Genomic DNA, 23,007 nt, shown 5'->3' on the forward strand with positions numbered 1-23,007 from the left:
CAACTCGTCGCCGATGTCCCCTGGCGGCTATCGGACCTCCCAGACCTGCTCTCTCAGGGTCCAATTTACCACCAGGACTCGAGAGCCCTGAGTTTAACGGCTTAGCCATTGAATCCTGGATTCTAACCCAGGCCGGCTTCTCTCAGCAGTTGGTCTCCACTATGATCAGCACCCGGAAACCCACATCGTTACGCTTTTACCATCACACCTGGAAAGCCTTTTTCTCCTGGTGCAGAACCAAAGAAAGTTCTCCACTCCTGCTCTAAATCTCGTCCATTCTGGATTTTCTCCAGGCAGGGTTAGACGCAGGCCTTGCGTTTGCCTCCCTCAAGGGTCAAATTTCCACCTTATCTGTCCTGTTTCAGCGCAGGATAGCTACCAGATCGCAAATCAAGACCTTCATGCAGGGAGTTTCCCATATGGTCCCTCCCTACAAAATGCCGTTGGAACCTTGGGACCTTAATCTGGTTTTAACGCTTCTGCAAGAGTCTCCATTTGAACCACTACAGGATGTATCACTGACTCATTCTTGGAAGGTAGCCTTTCTGGTGGCAGTAACATCAATCACACGAGTCTCAGACTTAGCGGCCTTGTCTTATAGGCCTCAGTTCCTGGTCTTTCATCAGGACAAAGTGGTCTTGAGGACGTCTATGTCCTTCTTACCCAAGGTTGTCTCTTCTTTCCATCTGAATGAGGACATCGTCCGGCCCTTGTTCTGCCCAGCGCCGGTTCATTGTGTCGAGAAAGCTCTTCATACATTGGATTTGGTAAGAGAGCTGAGGAAATATGTTTCCCGAACAACGTCTTTCCGCAAGTCGGATGCCCTCTTCGTGCTTCCAGAAGGGCACAAGAAGGGTCTGCCTGCCTCTAAGGCTAAAATAGCAAGATGGATCCGTTCAACGATCCAGGAAGCTTACCGTATCAGAGGACAGTCCATCCCGACGGGGATTAAGGCACACTCCACTCGGTCAGTGGGGGCTTCCTGGGCCATTCGGCACCAGGCTTCGCCTCAACAAGTCTGCAAGGCTGCGACTTGGTCCAGTCTGCACACATTTGTAAAACACTATAACATTCATTCTCAGGCTTCTGCAGATGCGTCCCTTGGCAGACGGATTCTGCAATCTGCAATACCTCATCTGTAGATCAGATGTAGCCTGATGGTACAAGATGTTTCTTTTGTCATGCTGTTTCCGACCCAGGGACTGCTTTAGGACATCCCATGGTCCTGTGTCCCCCAATGAGGCGAAGGAGAAATAGGGATTTTTGAGTACTCATCGTAAAATCCTTTGCTCCGAGCCACTCATTGAAGGACACAGCACCCACCCTGTTAGCCTGTTGGCTGGTGTTGTTCTTTGGTTTTGACATATTGTACTCTTGTTTGCTAGTTTTTACTAGTTATAAGCTCCTACTGCTTTGTCACCGAACTGGTTGAGGCTAGAGCCAGCAGAGGGTGTATACTGCAGAGGAGGCGTTATTCTTTTCTATGTTTGCTTAGTGTCCTCCTAGTGGCAACAGCATAACACCAATGGTCCTGTATCCCCCAATGAGTGGCTCTGAGAAAAGGATTTTACGGTGAGTACACAAAAATCCCTATTTCATCTAAAAAAAACACCTTGGACCACTGAGCAACAGTTCAGTTCTTTTTCTCCTTGGCACAGGTAAGACTTCTGGTGTTGTCTATTGATCATGAGTGGTTTGACACAAGGAATGCGACACTTGTAGCCCATGTCATGGATACGTCTGTGTGTGGTGGCTCTTGAAGCATTTACTCCAGAAGCAGTCCACTCCTAGTGAATCTCCCCCAAACTTTTGAATGGCCTTTTCTTAATCCATTCAAGGCAGCGGTTATCCCGTTTGCTTGTGCACATTTTTCTACCACACTTTTGTCCTTCCACTCAACTTTCCATTAATATGCTTGGACACAGCACTCTGAACAGCCAGCTTCTTTAGCAATGACCTTTTGTAGTTTACCCTCCTTGTGGAGTGTGTCAGTGACTGCCTTCTGGACATTTGTCAAGTCAGCATGCGACGCAGCAATTTGCTGAGATAATGACTTTGGCTGCAAGCCATAATCATCTCCACTGACAGAAATAAACACTTGAAATAGATCACTGTTTGTAATTACTATATAATTTAGGAGTATCACTTTTTGTATCGAAGAACTGAAATTAACTTTTTGAGAATATTCTAATTTTATGAGAAGCAAGACAGTGTGAACAAGTCTTCACAGTACCAGCAAAGTGCATGGGTTTTATACAAAGCTCATGTCCACTTTTTGTTTTCTTCTTCCTTTATAATAGACTGACCGTTAGGAGGCAGTGGGGATAATCACCTCTCTTGTGATAAAGTTAACTCAGGAGTCGCATGTATTTGCTCTCCACCCTATTCGCTTTGCTGAAGCCACTTGCTATATTTCTGGGTGTATTAGAGTAGCGGGAGGCATCAACAAAAAGGAAACAGGAAGGAGAACGTGCGCAGCAGGTGTGTGCATGTGCATACACAACGGCAACATTCACATAGTGCTGGGTCTGGGAAGCAAGCACAGTCAATTAGAAGTGAGGGAAAGGCCCTGCAAATGAGGAGGCGGAGCTGGGAACTGAACTCTTGGCCTGCACCAAGAGAACACCAAAGCCTCCTCATTTGCATACGAAGTAATTGCCTCAGACATTGTATAATTGATGGGTACAGTGCAACCATGATTTTTATAAGGGCCAAAGTATTGATCAGGTGTAGAGATTGGTACATGCCTCACATAGAATACGCATTTGGCAATAACCAAACTTTTAATGTAATGAAAGAACAAATATCTGCCTAAAGCAATCTTAGATCTTGCTCCATTGGTAGTTCAACTTTCATCAACAGACCCTGAGACTGCTGGACATATACAGCCTCTTTGGCTTTCACCAATAGGTAAACACGAACACTTTGCTGATCAAACTAATGTATGGTATTCCTGGATTAATGAAGAGAGTGCTGGAGTTAGATGCGCTGTATTCATTGTGGCAAGCACCTCTTATGAATGTGGTGTATATTTACACATGCCCCTACCAGATATGTATGCCAGCCAGGGGCTAGCATACAGCCTGCTGTGATTTATGTCACTTCTGTAGCGTAAATTATAATGGCATTGTTGAGCACACTTGGCCATTAAAAAAGTTAGTTTAACTTGCCAGGACTGTTGTGAACAAGCCAAAAATTTTAAAAATTCTTGTTGTGCAAAACGTTTGACATTTCATGCAGTTTTAAGCTGCAAATCAAAAATATGATTGATGAATCAGGAACAGAATGTATAATGCATTTGTAGTCACATGAACTACAATGACGTACAGCCTAACGCACCACTGCTTCTAGCAGAGGAAAATAAGCATACATATATTGCAGACCTGGAGGCCAATGTTTGGTCTGTGATTGCTATGGCAAATATAAGCATCCCGCAATTGCATACTTGGGGTGCCGATGGTATACAAAGAAAGTCCATTGCCTTTGTAAACTGTCTAGATGGCGATGTCGCTATAGACAACGGCATCTAGAGGGTTAAACAATCAGGATTGGTGCATGTGCCAATCATGGCAGTAATAAACAGCTGACACCTGGTGTTAATGGCGCTGGCTCAGCTCTGGGGAGGTGCCATCACCATGAGTACATGTACAGCAAGAAGCTCGAAGCACTTAATGCTTGGTGTCAAAGGGTGAAAGGGAAATCTTCCAAGATATAAAAAAAAAAAAAGAAAAAAAAAAGTAGTTAGCTAGCAAATGTAAGGAATCAAAAATTACCTATACAGCTAATGTAAAAGAGGAAAGACTAAGTGTGGTACAGAGCAGAAAAGTCCTACTTGATCTATTTGCAGGAGGGAGCTCAGAGACTATTATTTTCCCAAGCAAACTGAGTTCGGGAATCCATTCAGTAAATTTCTAGCACATACCATTAAAGAAAATCAGACGTAACAAGCAGTACTGAGCGCAACATGATGAATTACTCTTTCAGTCTATTTTCTGTGGAAAAGAACTCAGGAATTTTAGGGGGAACTATACTGTCTCCGGCTCCATTGTACAGCTGAGGACATTAATGTGCATTTACACCAAATAGCTGCTGCCTACGCTCAGAAGAGAGCTGCGGGAATTCTATTAGAAAAGGGTATTACTTTAGATGCAGTTATAGAAGATGTAACAGCTTTAGCTAATGGAAAACAATTGGGCTTGAAGGCATAACGATTAAGGTGTTCAAAAGTCCCATTCTTTAAACTTTCACAGAAGCTTTAACTGAACCTACTGGCCTATACTATACTATGGCAGCATTATACGATGCAGCCATTTGTGGTGTTGCTACTGCCAGATCAACGGCCTAAAGGGTGTGGGACTTAAACCACCAAAAAGAATGGGTTAAGCCAACAGTCTGATGTGTAAGGAGCCCCCAATAACAGATTTTACGTTGAGTTAATGGTCCAGCATGTCCAATTTAAGAGGACAAATCCTTTAGTGCTCTCTGAAATAAACCGCCGGCTGGCAAGTCTGGCAGCAGCTCTTTCACTAAGATCATAGGAGAGCTCAACCAAACAAGCATTCCTGATATGGTAGACTAGCAAGATGGCTGCTGGTCAAAGAATTGCGCCGACAGTCAGCATTTACATGGCTATGGTTCTATTAAGTATCCCGACTTTACAGAACCTAACCATGTTAAATGCTGACTATAATAGCCTAAGCAAAATTTTGGCAAATCTTCTAGGAGAAGTTATTCGTAGCATTTTACAGTATAGCCAATCAACGTTTATGCCAAGGTCAACCTCTATAATATTAGGAAGTTAAGCTGGATATAAGTAGTAGTGGTGGGGCTGATGGTCTGCTCCTTGACACTCTAAAATGTTAAGCATATTTGAGATTATTATTAATTATTATAGAACCATTTATTCAATGGCACTTTACATGTGAGGAGGGGTAAACATAAAAATAAGTACAATAAACTTAAACAATACAAGTCACGACTGGTACATGAAGAGAGAGGACCCTGCACGCGAGGGCTCACAATCTACAAGAGATGGGTGAGGATACAATAGGTGAGGGTAGAGTAAGTCGTGCAGCGGTTTGGTCGATTGGTGGTTACTGCAAGTTGTAGGCTTGTCGGAAGAGGTAGGTCTTCAGGTTCTTTTTGATGGTTTCAATGGTAGGCAAGAGTCTGATATGTTGTGGTAGAGAGTTCCAGAGTAGGGGTGATGCGCAAGAGAAATCTTGTATGCGATTGTAGGAAGAGGAGATAAGAGGGGAGTAGAGAAGGAGATCTTGTGAGGATCGGAGGTTGCGTGCAGGAAAGTACCGGGAGATGAGGTCACAGATGTATGGAGGAGACAGGTTGTGGATGGCTTTGTATGTCATGGTTAGGCTTTTGTACTGGAGTCTCTGGGCAATGGGGAGCCAGTGAGGGGATTGACAGAGGGGAGAGGCCAGGGAATAGCGGGGGGACAGGTGGATTAGTTGGGCAACAGAGATTAGAATAGATTGGAGGGGTGTGAGAGTGTTCGAGAGGAGACCACAGAGCAGGAGGTTGCAGTAGTTGAGGCGGGAGATGATGAGGGCATGGACTAGCAAAGCAAAATTTCAGTGAGGGCTGCTCTAAGGATTGCTAGAGATGCAAATCAGAACCCCCACTTGACTGCAAAAAAACTTCAGAAAGATTTAGCAGACTCTGGAGTTGTGGTACATTGTTCTACTGTTCAGAGACACCTGCACAAATATGGCCTTCATGGAGGAGTTATCAGAAGAAAACTTCTCCTGCATCCTCACATTAAAAATTCAGCATTAGAAGTACCGTATATACTCGAGTATAAGCCGAGATTTTCAGCCCAAATTTTTGGGCTGAAAGTGCCCCTCTCGGCTTATACTCGAGTCATGATCGGTGGTGGGGTCGGCGGGTGAGCACTGTCATATACTTACCTAGTCCCGGCGATCCTGACGCTCCCCCTGCCCGTCCCACGGTCTCCGGGTGCCGCAGCCTCTTCCCCTGAGCGGTCACGTGGGAACGCTCATTAGAGAAATGAATAGGCTGCTCCACCTCCCATAGGGGCGGAGCCGCATAATTCATTTCTCTAATGAGCGGTGCCGGTGACCGCTGATAGAGAAAGAGGCTGCGGCACCGAAGACCAGCTGTCCGGGGAAGAAGCGGGACGCCGGGAGCAGGTAAGTATCGCATATTTACCTGTCCTCGTTCCACACGCCGGGCGTCGCGCCATCTTCCCGGCGTCTCTCCGCTTTGACTGTTCAGGCAGAGGGCGCGATGACGCATATAGTGTGCGCGGCGCCCTCTGCCTGATCAGTCAGTGCAGGGAGACGCCGGGAAGATGGCGCCGAGGAGCTGCAAGCAAGACAGGTGAGTATGTGTTTTATTATTTTATTGCAGCAGCACAGCTATGGGGCAATAATGGATGGTGCAGAGCACTATATGGCACAGCTATGGGGCAACAGTGCAGAGCACTATATGGCACAGCTATGGGGCAACGGTGCAGAGCACTATATGGCACAGCTATGGGGCAACGGTGCAGAGCACTATATGGCACAGCTATGGGGCAATGGTGCAGAGCACTGTATGGCACAGCTATGGGGCAATGGTGCAGAGCACTATATGGCACAGCTATGGGGCAATAATGGTGCAGAGCACTGTATGGCACAGCTATGGGGCAATAACGGTGCAGAGCACTATATGGCACAGCTATGGGGCAACGGTGCAGAGCACTATATGGCACAGCTATGGGGCAACGGTGCAGAGCACTATATGGCACAGCTATGGGGCAATAACGGTGCAGAGCACTATATGGCACAGCTATGGGGCAATAACGGTGCAGAGCACTATATGGCACAACTATGGGGCAATAACGGTGCAGAGCACTATATGGCACAGCTATGGGGCAACGGTGCAGAGCACTATATGGCACAGCTATGGGGCAACGGTGCAGAGCACTATATGGCACAGCTATGGGGCAACGGTGCAGAGCACTATATGGCACAGCTATGGGGCAACGGTGCAGAGCATTGTATATATGGCACAGCTTTATGTGGAGTATCTATGGGGCAACGGTGCAGAGCATTGTATATATGGCACAGCTTTATGTGGAGCATCTATGGGGCCATAATGAACGGTATGGAGTATCTATTTTTAATTTTGAAATTCACCGGTACCTGCTGCATTTTCCCCCCTAGGCTTATACTCGAGTCAATAAGTTTTCCCAGTTTTTTGTGGCAAAATTAGGGGGGTCGGCTTATACTCGGGTCGGCTTATACTCGAGTATATACGGTATGCAAAATGTCATTTAAACAATCCTGTCAGAATGCTGTAGATAAGCCACTGATGGCGGTGGCCTTAGCTTATAGTCGAAAAATGGGGTGACAGATTCCCCTTAACCATGGGGATAGATCTACCATGCTTTGGGGTTGTGTTGCAGCCAATTGCGCGGGGAACATTTCACGGGGAGCAGAAATAATGGATTTCAACAAATTATTGATGCAAACATAACACCATCTGTATAAAAGCTGAAGTTGAAAAGAGGATGGCTTCTACAACCCCTGGCAAAAATTATGGAATCACCGGCCTTAGAGGATGTTCATTCAGTTGTTTAATTTTTTAGAAAAAAAGCAGGTGACAGATATGGCACAAAACTAAAGTCATTTCAAATGGCAACTTTCTGGCTTTAACCCCTTTCTGACATCTGACGTACTATCCCGTCGAGGTGGGGTGGGCCCGTATGACCACCGACGGGATAGTACGTCATACGCGATCGGCCGCGCTCACGGGGGGAGCGCGGCCGATCGCGGCCGGGTGTCAGCTGCATATCGCAGCTGACATCCGGCACTATGTGCGAGGAACGGTCACGGACCGCCCCCGGCACATTAACCCCCGGCACACCGCGATCAAACATGATCGCGGTGTACCGGCGGTATAGGGAAGCATCGCGCAGGGAGGGGGCTCCCTGCGAGCTTCTTTGAGACCCCCGCAGCAACGCGATGTGATCGCGTTGCTCCGAGGGTCTCCTACCTCCCTCCTCGCCGCAGGTCCCGGATCCAAGATGGCCGCGGCATTCGGGTCCTGCAGGGAGGGAGGTGGCTTACCGAGTGCCTGCTCAGAGCAGGCGCTTGGTAAGCCTGCAGTGCTCTAAGTCAGATCGGTGATCTGACAGTGCTGTGCACACTGTCAGATCACCGATCTGTAATGTCCCCCCCTGGGACAAAGTAAAAAAGTTAAAAAAAATTTTTTCCACATGTGTAAAAAAATAAATAAAAAATAAATTCCTAAATAAAGAAAAAAAAAATTATTATTCCGATAAATACATTTCTTTATCTAAATAAAAAAAAACAAACAATAAAAGTACAAATATTTAGTATCACCGCGTCCATAACGACCCAACCTATAAAACTGTCCCACTAGTTAACCCCTTCAGTAAACACCATGAGAAAAAAAAAAAAAAAAGAGGCAAAAAACAACGCTTTATTACCATAACGCCGAACAAAAAGTGGAATAACACGCGATCATAAAGACAGATATAAAAAACCATGGTACCGCTGAAAACGTCATCTTGTCCCGCAAAAAACGAGCCGCCATACAGCATCATCAGCAAAAAAATAAAAAAGTTATAGTCCTGAGAATAAAGCGATACCAAAATAATTATTTTTGCTATAAAATAGCTTTTATCGTATAAAAGCGCCAAAACATAAAAAAATGATATAAATGAGGTATCGCTGTAATCGTACTGACCCGAAGAATAAAACTGCTTTATCAATTTTACCAAAAGCGGAACGGTATAAACGCCTCCCCCAAAAGAAATTCATGAATAGCTGGTTTTTGATCATTCTGCCTCACAAAAATCGGAATAAAAAGCGATCAAAAAATGTCATGTGCCCGAAAATGTTACCAATAAAAACGTCAACTCGTCCCGCAAAAAAAAAAGACCTCACATGACTCTGTGGACTCAAATATGGAAAAATTATAGCTTTCAAAATGTGGTAACGCAAAAAATATTTTTTGCAATAAAAAGAGTCTTTCAGTGTGTGACGGCTGCCAATCATAAAAATCCGCTAAATAACCCGCTATAAAAGTAAATCAAACCCCCCTTCATCACCCCCTTAGTTAGGGAAAAATAAAAAAATTAAAAAAAATGTATTTATTTCCATTTTCCCATTAGGGTTAGGGCTAGGGTTAGGGTTATTGCTAGGGTTAGGGCTAGGGTTATTGCTAGGGTTAGGGCTAGGGTTAGGGTTAGGGCTAGGGTTAGGGCTAGGGTTAGGGCTAGGGTTAGGGTTAAGGCTACAGTTAGGGTTGGGGCTAAAGTTAGGGTTTGGATTACATTTACGGTTGGGAATAGGGTTGGGATTAGGGTTAGGGGTGTGTCAGGGTTAGGGGTGTGGTTAGGGTTACCGTTTGGATAAGGGTAAGGGGTGTGTTTGGATTAGGGTTTCAGTTATAATTGGGGGGTTTCCACTGTTTAGGCACATCAGGGGCTCTCCAAACGGGACATGGCATCCGATCTCAATTCCAGACAATTCTGCGTTGAAAAAGTAAAACAGTGCTCCTTCCCTTCAGAGCTCTCCCGTGTACCCAAACAGGGGTTTACCCCAACATATGGGGTATCGGCGTACTCAGGACAAAATGGACAACATCTTTTGGGGTCCAATTTCTCCTGTTACCCTTGGGAAAATACAAAACTGGGGGCTAAAAAATAAGTTTTGTGGGAAAAAAAAGATTTTTTATTTTCACGGCTCTGCGTTGTAAACTGTAGTGAAACACTTGGGGGTTCAAAGTTTTCACAACACATCTAGATAAGTTCCTTGGGGGGTCTAATTTACAATATGGGGTCACTTGTGGGGGGTTTCTACTGTTTAGGTACATCAGGGGCTCTGCAAATGCAACGTGACGCCTGCAGACCAATCCATCTAAGTCTGCATTCCAAACGGCGCTCCTTCCCTTCCGAGCTCTGCCATGCGCCCAAACAGTGGTTTACCCCCACATATGGGGTATCAGCGTACACAGGACAAATTGGACAACAACTTTTGGGGTCCAATTTATCCTGTTACCCTTGTGAAAATACAAAACTGGGGGCTAAAAAAATCATTTTTGTGAAAAAAATAATTTTTATTTTCACGGCTCTGCGTTATAAACTGTAGTGAAACACTTGGGGGTTCAAAGTTCTCACAACACATCTAGATAAGTTCCTTGGGAGGTCTAGTTTCCAATTTGGGGTCACTTGTGGGGGGTTTCTACTGTTTGGGTACATCAGGGGCTCTGCAAATGCAACGTGACGCCTGCAGACCAATCCATTTAAGTCTGCATTCCAAATGGCGCTCCTTCCCTTCCGAGCTCTGTCATGCGCCCAAACAGTGCTTCCCCCCCACATATGGGGTATCGTCGTACTCAGGACAAATTGCACAACAACTTTTGTGGTCTAATTTCTTTTCTTACCCTTGGGAAAATAAAAAAATGGGGGCGAAAAGATCATTTTTGTGAACAAATATGATTTTTTATTTTTACGGCTCTGCATTATAAACTTCTGTGAAGCACTTGTTGGGTCAAAGTGCTCAACACACATCTAGATAAGTTCCTTAAGGGGTCTACTTTCCAAAATGGTGTCACTTGTGGGGGGTTTCAATGATTCAGCACATCAGGGGCTCTCCAAACACAACATGGCGTCCCATCTCAATTCCAGTCAATTTTGCATTGAAAAGTCAAATGGCGCTCCTTCCCTTCCGAGCTCTGCCCTGCGCCCAAACAATGGTTTACACCCACATATGGGGTATCGTTGTACTCAGGACAAATTGCACAACAACTTTTGTGGTCTAATTTCTTCTCTTACCCTTGGGAAAATAAAAAAATGGGGGCGAAAAGATCATTTTTGTGAAAAAATATGATTTTTTATTTTTACAGCTCTGCATTATAAACTTCTGTGAAGCACTTGTTGGGTCAAAGTGCTCACCACACATCTAGATAAGTTCCTTAGGGGGGTCTACTTTCCAAAATGGTGTCAGTTGTGGGGGGTTTCAATGTTTAGGCACATCAGGGGCTCTACAAACCCAACATGGCGTCCCATGTCAATTCCAGTCAATTTTGCATTGAAAAGTCAAATGGCGCTCCTTTCCTTCCGAGCTCTGCCATGCGCCCAAAAAGTGGTTTACCCCCACATATGGGGTATTAGCGTACTCAGGACAAATTGTACAACAACTTTAGGGGTCCATTTTCTCCTGTTACCCTTGGTAAAATAAAACAAATGGGAGCTGAAATAAATTTTGTGTAAATAAAAATGAACATTTAACTTTTTTTCAAACATTCCAAAAATTCCTGTGAAACACCTGAAGGGTTAATACATTTCTTGAATGTGGTTTTGAGCACCTTGAAGGGTGCAGTTTTTAGAATGGGGTCACACTTGGGTATTTTCTGTCATATAGACCCCTCAAAATGACTTCAAATGAGATGTGGTCCCTGAAAAAAAATGGTGTTGTAAAAATGAGAAATTGCTGGTCAATTTTTAACCCTTATAACTCAATAACAACAAAAAAAAAATTTGGTTCCAAAATTGTGCTGATGTAAAGTAGACATGTGGGAAATGTTACTTATTAAGTATTTTGCGTGACATATGTCTGTGATTTAAGGGCATAAAAATTCAAAGTTGGAAAATTGCGAAATTTTCAAAATTTTCGCCAAATATCCGCTTTTTTAACAAATAAACGCAAGTTATATTGAAGAACTTTTACCACTATCATGAAGTACAATATGTCACGAGAAAACAGTGTCAGAATCGCCAAGATCCGTTGAAGCGTTCCAGAGTTATAACCTCAAAGGGACAGTGGTCAGAATTGTAAAAATTGGCCTGGTCATTAACGTGCAAACCACCCTTGGGGGTGAAGGGGTTAAGAAACACTAAAAGAAATCAAGAACAAAAAAAATGTGGTAATCAGTAATGGTTACTTTTTTTAAACAAGCATAGGGGAAAAATTATGGAATCGCTCAATTCTGTGGGAAAAATTATGGAATCATGAAAAACAAAAACAAAAAAACACTCCAAAACATCACTAGTATTTTGTTGCACCACTTCTGGCTTTTATAACAGCTTGAAGTCTCTGAAACATGGAGTTAATGAGTGTCAAACAGTGCTCTTCATCAACCTGGCTCCAACTTTCTCAGATTGCTGTTGCCAGATCAGCTTTGCAGGTTGGAGCCTTGTCATTGACCATTTTCTTCAACTTCCACCAAAGATTTTCAATTGGATTGAGATCCGGACTATTTGCAGGCATGTGTGTCTTTTTTCCAAGTAATGTTTTCACAGTTTTTGCTCTATGGCAGGATGCATTATCATCTTGAATAATGATTTTATCATCCCCAAACATCCTTTCAATTGATGGGATACGAAAAGTGTCCAAAATATCAACATAAACTCGTGCATTTATTGAAGATGTAATGGACAGCCATCTCCCCAGTGCCTTTACCTGACATGCAGCCCCATATCATCAATGACTGTGGAAATTTGCATGTTCTCTTCAGGCAGTCATCTTTATAAATCTCATTGGAACGACAACAAAACAAAAGTTCCAGCATCATCACCTTGTCCAATGCAGAATCGTGATTCATCACTGAATATGACTTTCATCCAGTCATCCACAGTCCATGACTGCTTTTCCTTAGCCCATTGTAACCTTGTTTTTTTCTGTTTAGGTGTTAATGATGGCTTTCATTTAGCTTTTCTATATGTAAATCCCATTTCCTTTAGGCAGTTTCTTACAGTTCGGTCACAGACGTTGACTCCAGTTTACACCCATTCATTCCTCATTTGTTTTGTTGTGCATTTCCTCTTTTGGAGACATATTGCTTTAAGTTTCCGGTCTTGACGCTTTGATGTCTTCCTTGGTCTACCAGGATGTTTGCCTTTAACAACCTTCCCATGTTGTTTGTATTTGGTCCAGATTTTAGACACAGCTGACTGAACCACCAACATCTTTTGCAACATTGCATGATTATTCACCCTCTTAAGAGTTTGATAATCCTCTCCTTTGTTTCAATTGACATCTCTCGTGTTGGAGCCATGATTATTGTCAGTCCACTTGGTGCAACAGCTCTCCCAAGGTGTGATCACTCCTTTTTAGATGCAGACTAACGAGCAGATCTAATTTGATGCAGGTGTTATTTTTGGGTATGAAAATTTACAGGGCGATTCCATAATGGTTTCCTCAGAATTGAGCGATTCCATAATTTTTCCCCTATGCTTGGTTAAAAAAGTAACCATTACTGACTACCACATTGTTTGTACTTGATTTCTTTTAGTGTTCCTTAAAGCCAGAAAGTTGCCATTTGAAATGACTTTAGTTTTGTGCCATGTATGTGATCTGCTTTTTTTCTACAAAATTAAACAACTGAATGAACATCCTCCAAGGCCGGTGATTCCATAATTTTTGCCAGGGGTTGTACAAATGGATAATGATCCTAAACATACATCAAATCCACAATAGACTACCTCAAAAAGAGCAAACTGAAGGTTTCACAATGGCCCTCACAGTCTCCTGAACTGAACATCACTGAAAATCTGTGGCTAGACCTCAAAACAGCAGCGCATGCAAGACAACACAGGAATCCCACAGAACTGGAAGAATTTTCCAAAGAAGAATGAGTTTCATACTTTAAAACAAGAATGCAAATACTCTTGACTGGCTACAAAAAGAATTTACAAGCTGTGATACTTTCAAACGTGGGTACAATCAAGTACTAACTATGCAGGGTGCCCAAACTTTTGCATTGGCCCATTATCCTTTTAGTAATTTTTAAAATGTAAAATATGAAAATATATATATGTTTCTTGCCTAAAATACAAAGGAAATGTGTCATTTTAACTTTAGGCCTTTAAGAGATCATTTCAACTTGCTTTTCTGCTCACAATAACAATAATTTTGATTGGGGGTGCCCCAAACTTTTATATGCCATTGTATGTATAGCATAACTACCACTCCGCAGTAAAAATAAGGGGAAAAAAGCAAGATAAAAACACATAGGTACAAACCTGGAGTTAAGGTGTTATCGCAAAACTTTATGGTATCATCGTGTTCAGTATTTTCTGAGTCCAACGAATTCCTCAATAGTACAATAGGTTCTTGCTTCTCTGGAGAAATTATATGATAGCCAAAAGACGGCTGTGCAAAGAAACAAGAACTACAATTTTATCATTGACTGTAAATACAGAGATATGAATAGTTACCGAAAGATAGATATTTTTCTTCTGGAACCAGACAGAAGAATCATGGTGTAATTTGGAGCCATTTCCTTTTTGAAATACAGTATCAATTGGTGTTACAAAGTGTGCTACAGTCTTGAGCCAAAAGGTCTCCATGTGATGCCGAACTGGTTCCTATAAAGGTCTAAAGCTAGGTCATTTCTATGCCGAATATATGCTGTTAAGCCTACATCGGAAGGTCTCATGTTACGCAGGTATATTGTTTAATGTAATAAGCCTGTCATGTCCCAACATGAACACTCATAAAATAAGAACAAAATGTGCTCCCAGAACCTGGGATTTACGGTATAAGTTTTCGACTAATGCACTGCTGAATCTTTCAGTTGGGTGGAAAAAGCATATATAAGGCTAGTACTGACATTCTATTTTGCAGTAAATGGGTTGTTCACAAAGGAAACATATCATCATCTACAGTATAAAAGATAAAACGTATGATTGCTGGGAGCAGAGTTGACCGATCAATTATAAGAATGGGGGCACAAAGGTGGACCTAAATGCTAACTCTCAGACTGAGGCTACGGTAATGCTCACACGTTGTGTTTTTGCAGCGCTTTTTTTCCCCCCTTCTTTCTTTATTGCTGAGTATCTTACACAAATTAAAAGCTGCTTTCTACAATACCAGCAAAAGCGATAAGATTTCATTAATCTCATGAACACGCTATTGTTTTTCCTAACTAAAGTATTTTTTGTTAAAACTGCAGCATGTCAATACTTTCAGCGTTTTTACAGTATTTTTTTTTCACCCACAGAAAGCAATGTGAAAAAAATGCTACAAAAAAAGCAATCGAGTTTTTGGTGATTAAAATGAAGTTTATTAAAACATGTACTGTAGACAAAGCACACCATGTATTCCACACCTAAGAAGCCTGTCAAAAACCAGTTGCAAAAAACGCTGGAAAAAAAACAAAACCTGACATTTTGAACGTTTTCTCTGCCAAGAGAGAAGGCTTTGGCTGCAAAAAAAAAAAAAAAAAAGAGCATATAGCAAAAACGCTGCATGTAAACAGATTAACTCCCATTTAATGGAGATAAAACGGGCCATATGATCACCACCACTACAATTACACAGTGGACCTCAGAATCCTTGTTCTTGTCATCTGTGGGGGGTCCCAGCAGCAGGGTCATGGTTTCAGAGTTGGTGTCCATTTTGGGTACAGTAGTACATTGAAGTATGTGCTGTAAATGATTTCATGAACATTTGGGCAAGTTATGGATGTCTATAAATGTCTGGTCTGTTCCTGATCTAAGCATCTTGGCTTTTAGCCGAAATGAATCTGTGCTGAACTTTATGTACATGCTCAGTAGTGAGGCACTAAAGCACAAGCCCATTTAGCTTATAAAAAAGAAATGACATATCGGAGGTAATCTAATTTGTATGCGTAAGTACATGATTGATCAATACATTCCTCTAAGACCATTAAAAAAGACCAGGGGACATTCACTACATGTGGCGGCTGTTTTGGGAACTAAATAGGAGAGCGCTCTTTACAGTTAGAGCAGTCAGACAATGGAATGCCCTACCACAAAGTAGTAATGGCAGACACTAACAGCTTTAAGGCCTCGATGCTTTTCTCCCAACAAATGGCATTGTGGGCAACACATCAGCGCTAGATTATCTATACCTGGTCAAGAAAAAATACATTAAAACATATATGGGCTGAAGACGACTTGGGTCCATTGTGGTCAACCTACTTGGTCAAGAAAAAATAAATTAAAACATATATGGGTTGAAGACGACTTTGGTCCATTGTGGTCAACCTTTCTTAACCCGGTAGACATAGATAGGATACACACACACACAGCCGAAAGTGTTGACACCCTTGAATTTGTCCCAAGAAAATGAATAATTTCTCCCAGAAAATTATTGCAATTACACGTTTTGTTATACACGTTTATTTCCTTTGTGTGTATCGGAACAAAATAAGGAAGATTGGACATAAACCGAAAACTGAGCAGGACTAAAATGTGTGTAAACAACTTTCTTTTAAGCATGTGATGCTCCTTCAAACATGTGTTGGCAATTTGAAAATCCCTCCAAAAACCAGATAAAAAGGGGAGAAGTTGGCAATCTTTGCATTGTTTGGCTTGTGTGCCACACTTAGCATGGAGAACAGAAAGAGAAGAGAACGGTCTGAGGAACTGAGAACCAAAACTGTTTAAAAATATCAACAATCAAGGTTACAAGTCCATTTCCAGAAATCTTGATAATCCTCTGTCCACGGTGTGCAACATAATCAAGAAGTTTACAACCCATGACACTAACTAATCTCCCAGTATGTGGACGGCAGAGAAAAACGAATGGAAGGTTGCAACGCAAGATATTTCGGATGGTGGATATGCAGTCAAAATCAATTTCTAAGGGAAGTCAAGCTGTCCTGCAGGCACAAGGTGCATTAATCTCCGTTGACGTTTAATGAAATAAAACACTATAGTAGTAGACCCAGGAGGAGCCCACTGCTGACAAACATAAAAAACTAAAAGCACATCATTCTACTTTTTACCAAAACTAGAATGAGGCCTCTAAAGAAGAGAACAGTACATACAGTCAAATATCGTGGAGGTTCAAAGATATTTTGGGATTATTTTGCGGTCTTTGGCAATGGGTGCCTTGACTGTGTGCAAGCCATCATGAAATCTGAAGATTACCAAAGGATTTTTGGTTGCAATGTAGGGTCCAGTGTCAAAAAGCTGGGTTCTAGGTAATGGTCTTGCAGTAGGACGCCAAACATACTTGAAGAAACACCAAGAAATGGATGGAAACAAAGTGGTGGAGAAATCTGAAGTGGCCAGCAGAGTCTGGATCTAAATCCCATTAAACAAATGTAAAGAGTTCTTAAAATTGATGTTGAGATAATGCACTCTTCAAATATTGAGAGACCTGCAGCAGTTTGCAAAAGAAAAGTTGTCTAAAATTCCAGTTGAGAAGCTTTTTGATGGTTATAGGAAGTGATTGATTGCGTTTATTTATTCCAAAGGGTGTGTAGCCAAATATATTTTGTCAGGCTCATTTTTTGGGGTTGTGTAAAATGATGTCCAATTTGCTTTTTTTAATTTTTTTTTTGTGTTGTTCCAATAAACAGAAAAGAAATAAACAGGTGTATAACAAAACAGGTGTAATTGCAATAGTCTTCTCAGAGAAACACTTCATTTTCTGGAACAATTTCAAGGGTACAAATACTTTTGGCCATGAGTGCATATACATACACATATACATAGAAATATACGAGCACAGGAACAAAAACAGTTGCTAAGTATATTATATTATATGTTGCTAAGTATATTATATTATATATGGAGAACTCACTCATCAAAAATAATAAACAAAGATTGTACTCATTTTCAAAATGTTAGAAAGACACAGTAGATAATTGAAGTTTATACACACCCGTTTGACATCCGTCCCTCCACCTAGACATCCCATAGCCTCTGATCTTTGACCAAAGAATTCCCCTAAAGAAAGACGCAAGTAGCTTGCCTCTTCCTGGGCCAATTCTGAACTAGTAGATGCTTTTAATAAAACATGACCACTGACTGGAAGCTTCCATGATGTGTCGCCCAAGTTAACAGAATTATTTTCTAAATCCATTTTCTCTTCCTTTAAGAAAAAACAAAAAATGGTAATTACTACTGTCTTCCATTTTTAAAAAAGTAACAAAAAATAAAAGAGAAAGTATGTTTAAGATTAGGTATATGTGGTTTACTGGAAATAGCTGTCGAACTCAAATTTTAGGAGCTGAAGGAAAAGCACACAATGTACAGGATCAGAGTTAAAAAGGCAGAATTTTCAAAATTCTACAAGCTAGAGTGTCTTAAAGGGAACCGGTCAGCAGGATTGTGCACAGTAGCCTATAGACCGTGTCAGGTCGGCGCCGTTATACTGATTAAAATGATACCTTGGGTGATCAAATCCATCTTGTGGTTGTTGTTTAATCTGTATTTTCAGTTTTGAGTTAATGATATGCTCGTGCTACAGGGCGGCCTTTGGGGAAGGGGGGGGGGCCCTGATTACGTATTCATAATGCAGACTGCTGACAGTTCACTGTTCCCTCACCGACCTGCGCCCAAGTTTAAGTAATGAACATTATATGTACATACTGACAAAAAAGAGCCTTCTGCAGCAGGTATCAGCCGTGTCACCTGGGCATTAATATAATCGCATGTGTACTGTGTATATAATGTGGGTTGAGGTCATCCGTATAAAAAAGAAAACCCATGTGAAAATGGCACCTGCGCAGTAGCAGCTATCGGTGTATATAGAAGTGATCTGGTAAAAAAAAAAATTCCTCCTCCAAGATGGCGCCTGCGCAATAGCAGCTATTGAATCACCTCCATAAACACCGATAGCTGCTACTGCGCAGGCGCCATTTTCAAATTTTTTATTTTTTTTTAATTACGAGGATAACCTCAACCACATTAATTATAAACACAGTAAACATGTGATTATGCTGCAGCGCAGGTGCCACAGCTGGTGCCTGCCTGCAGGAGGTTTTTTTTTTTTCAGTAAGCATATTATGTAAACTAGGGGGCAGGTCACTGAGGGATCACTGAACTGTCAGCAGTCTTCATTATGAACAGCTAATCAAAGCACCACATGAAGACTCCCCCCCCCCCCCCCACAGGCCGCCCAGGGGCACGAGTATGTCATTAACTCAAAATTGAAAATAAAGATTAAACAACAACCACAAGATGGATTTCATCACCAGGTATCATTGTAATCAGTATAACGGCGCCAAAATGACACTATCTGTAGGTTACTGTGCACAATCCGGCTGACAGGTTCTCTTTAAATGAGAATCTGTCATGTCCAAAAATGCTATTAAGCTGCAGGTTGTCACACTAAAAGCCCGGCTACAGGGAAGAAATGAACATTATTCCTTCAAGCACCTTCAAGCTTTCAGTCAGTTATATCTAAATTCATACCTTTGAGTTTTTTTCTGTGCATATAAAAGGAGTGGCCTGCCTTTCCTTTGAGGTGGGCATTATATTGATGTGGTCTCCCTTGGCTGTGTGTAAACTAGTTGGGCCCAGTCCTTCTCAGCATGTCACTTGACAAACGGTAAGGTTTTTAATAATAGAGTTAAGACGGTCCCAATTACGGTCACCATGGAGTGAGGGCTGGCTTTTACATTTTCTTTTATGAAAAAACATGTTAACTAAGTACTGTATGTTATTTTCATGCACTATGCTATTTAATCATTATGTTTCTGTCTTTGCTTTCTTCAGTCATAAAGGCGCAGATTCAGTAACCATACAGTACATGGTGAGCAGAGCTGGAGGGAGGACGGGGTGGGGGAGGAATAGAGCTCACCACGCCACGTAATTTCCAATGTCTCCGGTTGAAATCAGGGTTGATGCCATTCCTGCTTGTGTAGCACAGCCAATGAGGGAGAAAGGAGGAAAATATCTTGCACAACCATCCAACAATGAAACCACAAAAGTGTGGATTTATTGTTGGACGGTCGTACCATATTTCTTCCTCAATTCCCCTACATAGTGAGCAGCAGTATGTAAGGAGGTTGCTTTCCCTGCTCCTTGCCTGGAACCACGTAGTCAGACAGCTGGGTTGTTAGTGGGAAGACTTTCTGCCCTGGACAGAGGGGACAAGGTGACTGCTGGGAAGAGAAAGGTGTGGTCAGAAAAGAGCGGGAGAGCAGAGAGAAGGCAGCGCGCCAAAGAGAGGGCAGACTGCAGCGCCGTGCTCCCCTAAAGGTAGTGCTCCCCGTGAGGGCACTGAGACTGAGATACCCACCTTAGTGAAGGCTGTATGTGAGGGTGTAGACTTTGAAGCCTCCTGAATCAGAAAAGACTCCTCACCTGACAGCGCAGAGACCGTGACTCGAGTGCAGCCCTGGTGACCGCAGTGACAAGCAAAGATCCCTGAGTGTGGTAAGTAACTGCCCAGTGTGTGTGCGTGACATCCTTACTACAGAGAGACTGTCAGCCTGGTGCACAGAGACTCCTGCAGCAGTGACGGAGATTGTGCTATTTCCTGGTTCCAGTTTCACTTTGAGAAGAACAGTCTGCAAAAAGTTTAACCCCGGAGTCTTCAGTTCTCAGAAGACAGGAAAGACTTCAGGCTCTTCAAGTGCTGCTGGTGACTGTACCCACATTGGAATAAGGACCCTCCAGTCAGGATTTCCCTGGACTGATAAGTTACAAGAACACTCGTTTTTTTTCCATTTCTATTCTGCTTGCTTTATCTCTATTAACCCCGTTTACTCCCTGCGAGGAGAATTTTACCCGTTAATAAATCCCCTCTAACAGTTGGTCTGTCTGTTCCGTGGTGACATACGCAACCCTGCACTCTATTACATTTGGCACACAACCAGAGAACATATTACCAACAAAACCGGCACAAAGGGAGGCGAATTAACACATAATAGTGCAAAAGGGCCCCAGGCCTATACAAAAGGCCACCCACTCCATAACGATACTGAGAATGAGGAGAACAAAAGGAGTATATTGGGTATCAAAATGTATTAAATATTTATTAAATATATAATGTGTAAATACGCACATAAATTAAATTAGTACAAAACATGAATAGAAACTACATGTAAAGTGCAAAAAGGATGGGGACAGACAGTACCACTGGTGAACGGGGCCCAACTAATCCAATGTTCTGCAGAAAACCGCAGGTAGAGAGTGGACGTAGCCGCAAGCTATCAAAAAGCTAAGTAGGTGCAATGCAGTGACCGCAGTCACCGGTAATAGGCACCGCAAGTATGCTTACCGCTGAATGATGTGGGCTAACCAGGACACCAGGCTGGGACCGGAGAAGAAAGACCCCCGACGCGCGTTTCGCTTACGCGGTAACCAGCTTTCTCAAGGGGATGAATCAGAGAGGCCGAGAAAGACCTTAAAAAGGGGCCGGACTCTGAACATGTGACGTCTCACATGTCCAGAAGCGGCCAATGGTAGGCGGCGATGCCGGCGCATGCGCAGATCGGAGCACAGGTCCTGAGACCAGAAGCGGCGTCCAGCATCACCACGTGTGCGCAGGGGGAAGGAAGACCCCTGCACACACGTGGGAGGCAAAAAGACACCGATCCGGAACAGGAGCCGGTGATACAGACCCGCGAACGCGCACTGCCACCAATGTAAAGGCACATAATAACACAAAATAAACAAACCATCGGTCAGAGACAAATGAGAGACCATAAATGATAGGCCATACTCAGGGGGCAGAAAAATATGAATAAATAGATATACGGCATATTTGCACGGGGAACAGTGGTATAATAGTACACATATACAACAAGATAAAATATGTTCAGCGTGCGATCTTGACATATATCTCGTCCCTTTCTCCAGAGCTTTTAAAGGGGCGAATCCGCCACAACCGGTCGATAAATCGTGAAGTGACGTCTCATAACCATATAGATGAATCTCGGCGTACCAGAAGGTGAAACAGACTATAAAGAGGAATAAGAAACATAACAAATTGAATAACACAGAATAAAAAATTATTATAAAAACAATAAAAACAAGTCCAGGCTGCGGGAACAGCCTGTACCAATGGAATGGAGGTCGGATGATGAAAACAGAGGGAGGGGGATATAGAGAGACCATGATGAAAATCTATATATAATGCAAGATTGATCTGCGCACAATTAAAGCATTATAGAAATGAGGCGAAACTGAGCGATTCATTTAAGCCGTTAGGTGCGACTGTATTCAATCTCACAATCCAGCCTGCCTCACGTTGTGCCAGTACTTTCTTGTAATCACCCCCGCGCGTACCCAAATGGACGCAGTCAATGCCCCTAACCCGAAGCGACCCCGCGTCACAACGATGAAAAAGTTTGAAGTGGCGCGGAATCGTCTTCAGGAGAGAGGCATCGACCACAGTACTGGCGGCCTGGATGTCCCGCACGTGTTCTCTAGTGCGTATACGGAGCTCCCTTGACGTGAGGCCCACGTAAATTAGAGGGCAACTACACGTGGCGTAGTACACCACATTTTTCGTACCACAAGATATGTGGTGTCTAATCGAGTATGTCCTACTACCATCGGAAGATGTAAAAGAAGTAGTCCGGACGATGTTGGCACAGGCCAAACAATGGCCACATTGGAAGCAACCAAGCACTGGACCCCTTGAGCCAAAGGGGTTACTGGCAGGGGGCACATAATGGCTTCGAACGAGCATATTGCTGAGATTAGGGGACCTCCTGGCTGTCATCGAGGGGAAATCGCCAAGTATGGAGCCCAGGGACAGTTCAGTGCCCAGGATGGGCCAATGACGGGCCAGAATCTCCCTCATATTGACCCATTCATGGTTGTATGTTGTAATGAATCTTATTTTTGAATCCCCTGGCCCAACCCTAGCTCGATGACCCACATTGTAGAGAAGTTCACTACGGGGCGTCCTCCTGGCCCTATCATAGCCCCGCCTGATGCATCTGCGGCTATAGCCGCGTGCCTCAAAGCGGGCTTTAAGAGACACGGCCTGGGCCTGAAAAGTATCCTCTGTGGAACATATCCGCCTCATCCTCAAGAACTGTCCGACCGGGACGGCCCTTACTGTTGTAGGATTGTGTGCTGAGTCAGCTCGCAACAAGGCATTAACGGCCGTCGGCTTCCTGAAGACATCAGTCTGGATGCGACGTGTGCTGTCGATCTCCAGACTGACGTCAAGGAAGTCTGTCTAATACATGTTCTCTTGGCTATATTGCGCTCCTTAAGGATATGGACCTGCGCACACTGAATAGCATTGAAACCGAAATCGATTCTATCCAACTAAATTTGAAAAGGGAGTTGTC

General features: G+C 43.0%; 1 protein-coding gene across 3 annotated transcripts in view; it reads right to left on the reverse strand.

Annotated features, from left to right (window-relative positions):
• Nucleotides 1-23,007, reverse strand: part of CEP192 (centrosomal protein 192) — a 241,915-nt gene that overhangs the window by 92,959 nt on the left and 125,949 nt on the right. For all 3 annotated transcript variants that reach the window (XM_077270146.1, XM_077270148.1, XM_077270147.1), the window contains 2 exons: nucleotides 17,631-17,840; nucleotides 14,015-14,144 (listed from right to left, as the gene is read on the reverse strand). In XM_077270146.1, coding sequence (XP_077126261.1) covers nucleotides 14,015-14,144; nucleotides 17,631-17,840 — 340 coding nt within the window. The remainder of the gene's footprint in view (nucleotides 1-14,014; nucleotides 14,145-17,630; nucleotides 17,841-23,007) is intronic.

Source organism: Ranitomeya variabilis, chromosome 6 (genome assembly GCF_051348905.1).
Source record: "Ranitomeya variabilis isolate aRanVar5 chromosome 6, aRanVar5.hap1, whole genome shotgun sequence".
In the NCBI taxonomy this organism is placed as follows: domain Eukaryota; kingdom Metazoa; phylum Chordata; class Amphibia; order Anura; family Dendrobatidae; genus Ranitomeya; species Ranitomeya variabilis.